Consider the following 10580-nt stretch of genomic DNA (forward strand, 5'->3'; position numbering starts at 1 on the left):
AACAAATAGTTTTTCAATCTAGATCTAAAAAAAAGTATGGAACCTATGCTGTGTTGTCATTTCATAAACCACAACTTAAAAATCTGATCTTGCTGTAAAAATTTGGTTTAATTGTATAGTTCAGTAGATCTAAGAAAAAGACATTACAGAAGTCTAACATTAGTCTAGTTTATACTCTAAACTCACAGTTTACATTTCTAACATTTCTTTAGGCTGTTTGCTTTCTTGTTTTCTATGAAGAGTGAAAAAGTTTGTGTTTCAATGAGCCACCACAGTGCTGTACACCACATCCTTCAGGGCGATTGCAGTTGGCTCCAGAGAGATTTCGCAGTACACACGGTGTGTGTCAGACTGGAAAAAGACAGAAAGAGACTGTAGCATCTATTACTGTATGTAGTAAATAGATTTAAGATTGTTCATCATGTCACTTACATCCGTATTTTGTGGTTCTCGGGTTTTCAGTTCCTTAGAACCTACAAGTAAGAAAGAAACTAATACTAAGATGATTGTTTCCCACGATGTTTGGCATTTTACTGCACAGTCTGTATAAAATAATAATAAATGAATGATAATAATGTTTTTCTACATAAAAATAAAGACCTTCAGTCCAGCCGACCAGATTCAAGAATTTTACGTTACTTAAAGATTGCCATGATTTTGTCTAATTAAGTTTTCAATGTCACAAAATAAACCAGCTGTTAAAGAACAATTTTCTACCATCTCCTCTCATACATGTAAAATTGTGTTCGGTGTGTTAGGCCTAGCAAACAAGATTATTTCTGTCTCAGTGCATTCTCCCACACATGTGGTCTGCTTTCAGTTTCCGCTGCAGGTCTTACATGTTTATTTTACATGAGCTGCTGATTTCCAGAACAGCAGCTTGTTTTAGTCTCTGTGAGTTCTGTGAAATCTGTTGAACTAAAAAAAAACATGAAGCTGCATCAAATATTTCCTGAAAGCTGCAAATGGCTTTAAAGAGCAAAGCCACAGGTCTGCTGACTGCTAATACGAATGCAATTTGCTGCCACAGCTCCTTCCACCAGCCTCCTTCTTATGCACTGTATTTTTGAATTTGTTGATTTCACCAAAAATTTAATGCTGCTCAAATTCTATTACAGTTCCTTCAAAGACAAGAACCTAATAGTATTCCTTGACAAGCATCTCTGACTGAAGTTGTTTTTTTGGTGCTTATATCTTTTGATCTCAAGCTGAGTAAATCTCAAGATGTAATGGTTGTTAGAATGCAACTTCTGGAGCTTACACACATTTAATAATAGACAAATTGTTAAAACATTTTTGGGTGGGGAGGGTTTTTGTTTTTTGTCACGAAATTCTGAACTTCAGTATTAAACAGTATGTGTAAACATGAATATAAAAGTAGATTCAGTAGATTCAAGACTTCTCACCAGCTCCTCTTTGGTTCCAGATAATTACTGAAACCAGCAAGATTATACCCACAGTTACTCCACAACCAGCTACAACAGCTACTATCTTCCATATCCATGTTCCTGTTTTGAAACAAAAGAGACCATACTGTCAGTTTTGCTTGTCTCAACATTATCAAAAAAAAAGATGTAGTGTTTTTCTATAGACTACAGTATTTCTACCAACAATACCAACACACATATGAAATGAAAAGTGATTGCTTTGCTACTGAAATAAAGTTACTGAGTAAATTAGGTTGTCAACATACTGAAACAGTTAATTCAAGTTGAGGACCTTTTGGCATCATAATTATTGAAAATGTGTTACTTCACTGTGGCAATTTTTTCCACTGGAGCAACGTACAGTGTGTGTCTACTAAAGATAAGAGAATAACCATTTTCAACTTTAAAAACATAAAATCTCAGCTATTTCTTAAAATTTTGCTTTATGACATCACGTCTAATATTAGATCACAGATTTCTGTAGTAACTGGGTGTGCTATTTGCACAACTCAATCTACCTTGTTACAAAATGTGTCAAATTTCCAAAACATAAATATTACCAGATAGTATTTTAGTATGGTATGTTTTTTATGTTAATATCAGTAAATGCATTACGTGTAAGGAATTACACATACTCACCTGAAACTGTTTTCATTGTGGTTTTAGGACTATCTGTTGTGCCAGGCTTACTAACGCTTGAACCTATTAAATACACAGCCAGAAACTTTTAAAAATTATCCACAGCAATGCATTTTAGCATTTTTGATGCACTAATAAGAATCTTAAGTCTACCTGTTATTTCATCACCAGATCCTTGATTTTTATCAGTCATACCAGTATCTGCTTCTTGAAGGCACACACATATCAACATTAAAAATATATACTTACTTCAGTTTTACTAGGGGTACAATTATGATATGACAACAATGCATTGCTTAACAACTTGATTTTACATGAACAGTGTGGGCTTGTATCTGCGGCACAGTGAGATGGCTACCTTCACAGGCACATAAGCACCTGCATATCCATCACACACTATCAGAGTAACCAATCAGCAACCATAAGTTTAATATGCACTTTGACATTCAGGATAATCACTAAACATATTCAATTTTCCACATGTGAATATTATGTAGTGTGTAAATCAACACCTTCTAAAGAATCAATGTGAATCATTGACAAACTTTTACCTGATGTTGGTTTCACTGATGTTGGAAAAGTAGAGCTGGAACTAACAGTGCTACTTCCAGTAGTCCAATCTGGTCAATGTACAAAGTATGAATCAAGTACATTTCAAAATACTCATGATGCTCAAAAACACATATAATCTGTGATTAATATGAGGCACACTTCTGTAATTTTGTTACCTGATGTTGATTTTGCAGGAGTTAGAGGAGTAGAAGTACGAGGTGTGTTAACATTCAGGCCTGGTGAATAAAAAAACATTTACACTTTCAAAATAACAAATATAGTTAATAATTTGTGATATTGTTCTGGCTTTCTATTTCAATTTATAACCTACCTGTGGTCATAGTAAGTGTTGGCGTTGTCTGCATCTTGCTTGACTCTTTGTCTACAATATCTACAATAAAAGAAGAAAGGAAGGTAGATTTAGCCCTGTCAGTCTCATGTGTGGACAACTGTGTGAAACAGTGTAATTATTTGTGTACTTGAGCTGTTATTTTCACAGAGCTAGAAACCAAATAACCTGTTTGTTTGTTTGTTTGTTTGTTTGTTTTTACAATTGTGACCATGTGTATGCATTTATATGTATGTTTTTGACTTTTGGATGTGTTGTAGCAGTGTAGCATGTATTCATGTCATCTCTGACTTACCAGTCAAGCTGTATCCGTCACTACGAGGAGACAAAGAGTTGAGTTCACTTCCCAAGGTGTAATCACAGCTGGCATCCTTTCTCAGAACAGAACGTAGATGTGTCAACAAATCATCTATTGAGACAGTAAACTGGCAGAACTTCTGGTTTGTTGAGGTCGTTTCCCTCCGGATGGTTGTCGTGTTTACTGGATGACTTGCTTCTCCAAAGTACAGGTTACATCTCGTATCATGATTAGCAGATCCAGGCAGTGAGCAAGTGAAGAGAACAGAGTCACCATCAAAAAGCTGATGACTCATCTCTGGTTTCTGACCTATCAGAAAGATTAATAAAATAATTAAAAGTCAAAGCTATAATGTGCCACTTTGCTATCAAGTACACAGTGAGCTGTGCTGGCATTTACAGATATCCTACATTCATACAGAACAACACTTATCATGCTTAACAACCATCTAAAATAATAATTTAGTTTAATTCATCTGATGTGAGTTTGTAACATGTAATACAAAGTGTAATCAAATTTGTCATTACTCAGAACATTTTTGGTGTTCAACCCCTAAAAACACATGTACACCTGAAATATAATACCAAGCCACATATCCTGTGCTGATACTGTATCAACATATAACAGTATCAGTAAATAAGAAGTAACAGTCACTCACTTTGTATGGTGATGGAGGATGAGTCACTGTGTGGAGACTGAGAATATGTGTCTCCAAACATGGCAGTGTAAAAACATTTCACTTTGACCTCAGCAGGTGATCTCTTACGAGCCATCTGCAGCAGTTCAGTCCCTGTCAGTGTCTTCATACAAGGGAGGACTCTGACGGTTCCTCCACTTAAAGTGTAGAAATAACACTGAGACACAGACACTGATGGTGGAGTCTGACAGTTCAGTGTGACTGAGTCTGTCTCTGTGATCACCTGTGGATTCACTGTCAGTTCAGGTGGAAAAAGAGCTGAAAATTTAGAGGAAAGAAATATGTTATCATATCAAATACTGAATTGTTGGATTAATGTGGTGAAATTCCTAATGAGAAATTGTGATTTAATGTACTGTATAGGAAGTAGAGAAAATGTACTCTGCGTCCATGTGCACAAATGGTCAAATTAATTGTAGACTGTAATTAACTGTTCAAGCTGTGATGACAGTGCAGCTGTTTATGAACTAATGTCAAACTCAGGACTGACCTTGTGCTTTCATCTCATGAATGGAATGCGTGAATAATATTTTTTTCTTGTCACTATAATCTTGAAGGAATGTCCACTGCATACTCAGTATTGATGACAGTCAGTTACAGTTTGACAGCACTATTTCATAGTAATTATTTATTGTAAAATGCTGCAATGATTAAAACTATTATATACTATACTTGAGCTGTTACTTTCACAGAACTAGAAACCAAATAACCTGTTTGTTTGTTTGTTTGTTTGTTTTTACAATTGTGACCATGTGTATGCATTGATATGTATGTTTTTGACTTTTAAATGGATGTGTTGTAGCAGTGTAGCATGTATTCATGTCATCTCTGACTTACCAGTCAAGCTGTATCAGTTATACAGCAGTTATCCTGTGCTGACACTATCAAGATATAATAATACCAGTAGATAAGAAGTAACAGTCACTCACTTTGTATGGTGATGGAGGATGAGTCACTGTGTAGAGATGGAGAATTTGTCTCTCCATGTGTTACAGTGTAATAACATTTCACTTCAACCTCAGCAGGTGAACTCTGATGTGCCATCTTCAGCAGTTCAGTCCCTGTCAGTGTCTTCATACAAGAGGGGACTCTGACACTTCCTCCACTTAAAGTGTAGAAATAACACTGAGACACAGACACTGATGGTGGAGTCTGACAGTTCAGTGTGACTGAGTCTGTCTCTGTGATCACCTGTGGATTCACTGTCAGTTCAGGTGGAAAAAGAGCTGAAAATTTAGAGGAAGAAATATGTTATCATATCAAATACTGAATTGTTGGATTAATGTGGTGAAATTCCTAATGAGAAATTGTGATTTAATGTACTGTATAGGAAGTAGAGAAAATGTACTCTGCGTCCATGTGCACAAATGGTCAAATTAATTGTAGACTGTAATTAACTGTTCAAGCTGTGATGACAGTGCAGCTGTTTATGAACTAATGTCAAACTCAGGACTGACCTTGTGCTTTCATCTCATGAATGGAATGCGTGAATAATATTTTTTTCTTGTCACTATAATCTTGAAGGAATGTCCACTGCATACTCAGTATTGATGATAGTCAGTTACAGTTTGACTGCACTATTTCATAGTAATTATTTATTGTAAAATGCTGCAATGATTAAAACTATTATATATTATATTTGAGCTGTTACTTTCACAGAACTAGAAACCAAATAACCTGTTTGTTTGTTTGATTGTTTGTTTTTACAATTGTGACCATGTGTATGCATTGATATGTATGTTTTTGACTTTTAAATGGACGTGTTGTAGCAGTGTAGCATGTATTCATGTCATCTCTGACTTACCAGTCAAGCTGTTTCCGTCACTACGAGGAGACAAAGAGTTGAGTTCACTTCCCAAGGTGTAATCACAGCTGGCATCCTTTCTCAGAACAGAACGTAGATGTTTCAACAAATCATCTATTGAGACAGTAAACTGACAGAACTTCCGGTTTGTTGAGGTCGTTTCCCTCCAGATGGTTATTGTTTTTACTGGATGACTTGCTTCTCCAAAGTACAGGTTACATCTCGTATCATGATTAGCAGATCCAGGCAGCGAGCAAATGAAGAGAACAGAGTCACCATCAACATGCTGGTAACTCATCTGTGGTTTCTGACCTATCAGAAAGATTAATAAAATAATTAAAAGTCAAAGCTATAATGTGCCACTTTGCAATCAAGTACACAGTAAGCTGTACATGTATTTATAGATGTCCTACACTCATACAATACAACACTTATAATGCTTAACAACTAGCTAAAATAATAATTCAGTGTATCTGATATTTGTAATATATAATACAAAGTGTAATCAATTTTGTCATTACTCAAAATCAAATTTACACCTGAAATATAACACCAAGCCACATATCCTGTGCTGACACTATCAAGATATAATAATATCAGTAGATAAGAAGTAACAGTCACTCACTCTGTATGGTGATGGAGGATGAGTCACTGTGTGGAGACTGAGAATATGTGTCTCCCAACTTTCCAGCGTAAAAACATTTCACTTCAACCTCAGCAGGTGAACTCTGATGTGCCATCTTCAGCAGTTCAGTCCCTGTCAGTGTCTGCAGACAAGACAGGACACTGATAGTTCCTCCACTTCCTCCACTCCAAGTGTAGAAATAACACTGAGACACAAGCACTGATGGTGGACTCTGACAGTGCAGTGTGACTGAGTCTGTCTCTGTGATCAGCGGTGGATTCACTGTCAGTTTAGGACGAAAAGATGCTGAAATTTTAAGCATATGTTGGATTAAATAACTAAAAATCACATTTATTTAAAATGCAATTTTTTATTTCTAAATTTATGAATACTCACATTGAATGCTGATAGAGGACACATCACTGTCTGGAGATGGATAAGCCATAAGGTAAAAACATGTCACTTTAACCTCAGCGGGTGGACTTTGATTTGTTATCTCAAGCAGCTCAGTCCCTGTCAGAGTCTTCAGACAAGAGAAACTTTTGGCAGGTTTTCCATTTGTGCGGAAAAAACACTCAGTCACAGACACTGATGCTGGAGCCTGACAGTTCAGTGTGACTGAGTCTGTCTCTTTGATCACCGGTGGATTCACTGTTAGTTTAGGTGGAAGAGATGCTGAAAATTTAGAGGAAGAAATATGTTATCACATCAAATACTGAATTGTTGCATTAATGTGGTGAAATTCCTAATGAGAAATTGTGATTTAATGTACTGTATAGGAAGTAGAGAAAATATACTGTACATCCATGTACACAAATTATCAAATTAACTGCAGACTGTAATAAACTGTCCTTACTATGACAGTGCAGCTGTTTATGAATTAATATCATACTCAGGACTGACCTTGTGCTTTCATCTCATGAAAGGAATCTGTTGGAGAAACAACATGTTAACAAGAAAAACAGACAAAATAATAACTAATCAATAACTTATAATTAAAATTCCTGACTTCCTCAGACTGATGGAAAAGTATAAAAACATGCTGATAACAATACAAACATTACATGTTAATCACTTGCTTGTGAATTAAATGTACATGAGTGTGTTTTTGCCAACATTAACTTTGAAAGAGCTTTACAAGATAAACCTCTTGTATACTCACATATAAGGATGATGAACAGCAGGTGTCCAGCCATGATGAAGCAGAATAATGTGAACGTCCAGCAATACTTTAACGACTACACTTGTGTGTCTGACTACATGGACTTTGACAGACATGAATGTCATTTTACAGAAGTTGCTCTCAGGAAAACCACAGCAAGCATCAGAAGTGAATCACACTGACAGACAGGCCACAGAAACACAGACACACATCATTTATGCAGCCCTCAGTATGTGTATGTGTATATTTAGATCAAATCTACCACAGTGCTGTTTAACTGGTAGAAGTAAAAGGTTGCTCATCATTTCTGTTGCTTTTCTAATTGTCTTCCTTATTGTTTGTTTCACTTGTTCTTTTTTGCTAAATTGGGTAGGACTGGTGATATAAATACATACTATACATCACATATATCAAAACCAGGTCTTTAAAAACTTCATATTTAATGGCCTTGTTTTTGTTGTTTTTGAAGTAACGTAATGATAAAAACACATCAACAACCAATCAACTTCAGTCTTAAACCAGCAATAATTAATAATCTGGCCACTGGGGGACAGCAGAAACACGTTGTGAATGCAACATTGACATATCATCACCTTTTACGTGAGTTAAACATCAGAGATGCTTTGACATGAGCAGGAACTGCTTGAACTTCAGGTAGTATGGTACTGGTGGACTTCCTTTGGTAGAAACCTTTGGTAGAGTTGATTTTGGGAACCCTTCTACATCCTCAGCAAGTATCTCAAGGTGACCAATATTTCACCCCTAAACCAGTACGCCTCACCTGAGTGGGGCAGCAAAAGGCCAAACTAGCCTTCACCTGTAGAAGGGTTCCAACTGTTTCCTCTTTCTACGCCACAGCCACCTTGAGCAGATCTCAGCTGCTGCTCCTGTGTCCTTGATGGCTTTCTTCAGCTGTTTAAGTGACAGCCGTATTTTCTGGAGAAAGTAATGCACTGATGCTGCTGGAAAGCCTCTACATCCGACTTCAATCGGAAAGCGCTGCATGCCAGCCTTTTGCATGGGCTTCATCAATCATTTCCTGATACTTGGCTTTCTTGAGCTCATGGGAGATACCAAGACTGTCCTCTCATAGGACTGTGAGTACCACCAGGAAGATTGCCTTGGTGCTGGATAAGAGCACCATATCTGGGCGAAGCAATGTTGTGGCCACCTCTTCGGGGAAGACATGTTTCTTTTCAGGTCCACTTGCATCTCCCAGTCTGAAGCTTCATTAAGAATGGAGTGAGTGTGCTTGGTAGTTGTTCTGCTTGGCATTGACTCTCCTACTCTCAGGAGTCCAGATTAGTGCAAAGCAATAATCGCCTTTGAAGTTCTTCTCTACGTGTTACACGTGTTATGGGTGTATAAATAAGTAGAGTCTGTCTGTGCATTTGTGATGCACTTGTTTTTATTTAGTAGTCAGCGCTAAACACTTTAACACTTTAATATCCTAAAATTAAAAGTGTAATAAAAACAAAAACAAAAACTGGATTTTTATACTTATATCCACTTTTATTCAAATACAAATATAAATAATTTTGCTGCCTCAACAAATACAGATACAAATGCAAATACTGGGCTCTCTGCACATCCCTATTACCTACATCAATTTCAAGATACAGTATAAAAGACACATTTACAAGTTCCTTAAAAATAGTTCTTTAGACTGTCTACTTTCTCTTTCTCTATACAGTATAGAAAGTTTGTCTTTCAATGTGCCTGTATGGTGCTGTACACCATATCCTTCAGGGCTGATGCAGCTGGCTCTTCAGAGATGGTGGAGTACGTATGGTATGTGTCCTGGGAGAAAAAAGAAACCAACTGTAAGGGCTCTTTAACTCTATATCATGAACCCACACAGCAAACATATTCAATACTATGCCTCATGTCTGACTTACAGCCTCATTTTTAAGCTCCCCCCCTTTTGGTTTTTCAGGACCTGCAAATAAGAGAGAACCACAGACTATTATTTTCTACTGTCTGTAAAAATAAAAGAGGTGAGATGTGTAGGTCCTCTGTAAATAAAAAAGCTTATAGACCACCTGATCTATGTCAAGAATCTGACAATCATTGTGCTCGCCTAAATTTATACATCTGTAATGAGTCTTCAGTGATTGAATACAATATCTGCCTGTATCAAAAACAAAGTAACATGTTATGGAAAGTGCAAGTGTTAATACTAAAATGTATTGTTATGTTTGTTTGTTGAAAAAAGGTGGGAAAGCAACACTGTTAATTAATGGTAGTCATACTACAGTGTATACCATCTGGTATATTTTTAAAAAGACCTTGAAAAAAACTAATGCAATACATATATTGGGAAAGTTATTTACTGTAAGTAATATACAGTAGAAACCTGTTCTCCGTCCTTTAAAAGACCATTATGCTACATTCAGGTTGGTGTAAAGAGAAAAGCAGCTCACCAGTAGGACAGTCAGCACCAGGTTCAGAGCTGATCATACTGTAGGCTTCAGCATTACCTGCAGGTAACTTGTTTGGTAAGAACAGAAGAAGTGAGAGACATTCATGAACACATTAAATCAACCTGAGGAGCCTTGCAATTATGTAAATGTTACATCTGAAATTACCTCTTTCTCACCACAATCAATATTTCTTATGGACACCAAGTCATCTACAACAGAAGGCAAAACAAAGCTCAAACAAATATAAATACCTATAGTGTCTATGAATATACAGTAATGTTGCCTGACTACTTAATATGTACATTACCAGTGAGTTTTTCTTGTGTCCTACACAGAAATAAAGGGGGAAACAAGTTTTAATAAAGAGTTTGTCCTCATCATACGAGAAAGCAGAAAACACTACATTGTGGGACAATGAACAGAATATCCAGAGGAATATATTAATTTCTCAAAACACCTCTGTGAATTATGTGGTCAGTAATTTAAAGCCGAGGGTTTGATGGGATTTAAGAAAGTGAATGAACTCTCTCTACTGATTCAACAACTAATGTCTTGGTTCCCTCGAGCAAGGCACTGTTCTAGTGGTTCTGCTCAGTGGCTGAAT

At 36.5% G+C, this 10580-nt stretch overlaps 1 protein-coding gene and 1 long non-coding RNA gene across 2 annotated transcripts; both read right to left on the bottom strand.

Annotated features, from left to right (window-relative positions):
- Positions 1-258: 258 nt before the first annotated feature.
- Positions 259-6517, bottom strand: LOC122980612. Its single transcript, XM_044348760.1, has 6 exons — positions 6392-6517; positions 5767-6078; positions 2950-3009; positions 2795-2854; positions 433-473; positions 259-351 (listed from the first exon to the last, which is right to left on the bottom strand). Exons 1-6 carry the CDS (start codon positions 6504-6506, stop codon positions 259-261), a joined length of 681 nt encoding a protein of 226 aa, XP_044204695.1. The 5' UTR covers positions 6507-6517.
- Positions 6518-9974: 3457 nt separating this feature from the next.
- Positions 9975-10305, bottom strand: LOC122980370. The gene is made up of 3 exons (XR_006403035.1): positions 10284-10305; positions 10142-10185; positions 9975-10043 (listed from the first exon to the last, which is right to left on the bottom strand). It is a non-coding gene; the product is annotated as an uncharacterized LOC122980370 (long non-coding RNA).
- Between the last annotated feature and the right edge of the window lie 275 nt (positions 10306-10580).

The sequence above is a fragment of the Thunnus albacares genome, chromosome 4 (assembly GCF_914725855.1).
Source record: "Thunnus albacares chromosome 4, fThuAlb1.1, whole genome shotgun sequence".
In the NCBI taxonomy this organism is placed as follows: Eukaryota; Metazoa; Chordata; class Actinopteri; order Scombriformes; family Scombridae; genus Thunnus; species Thunnus albacares.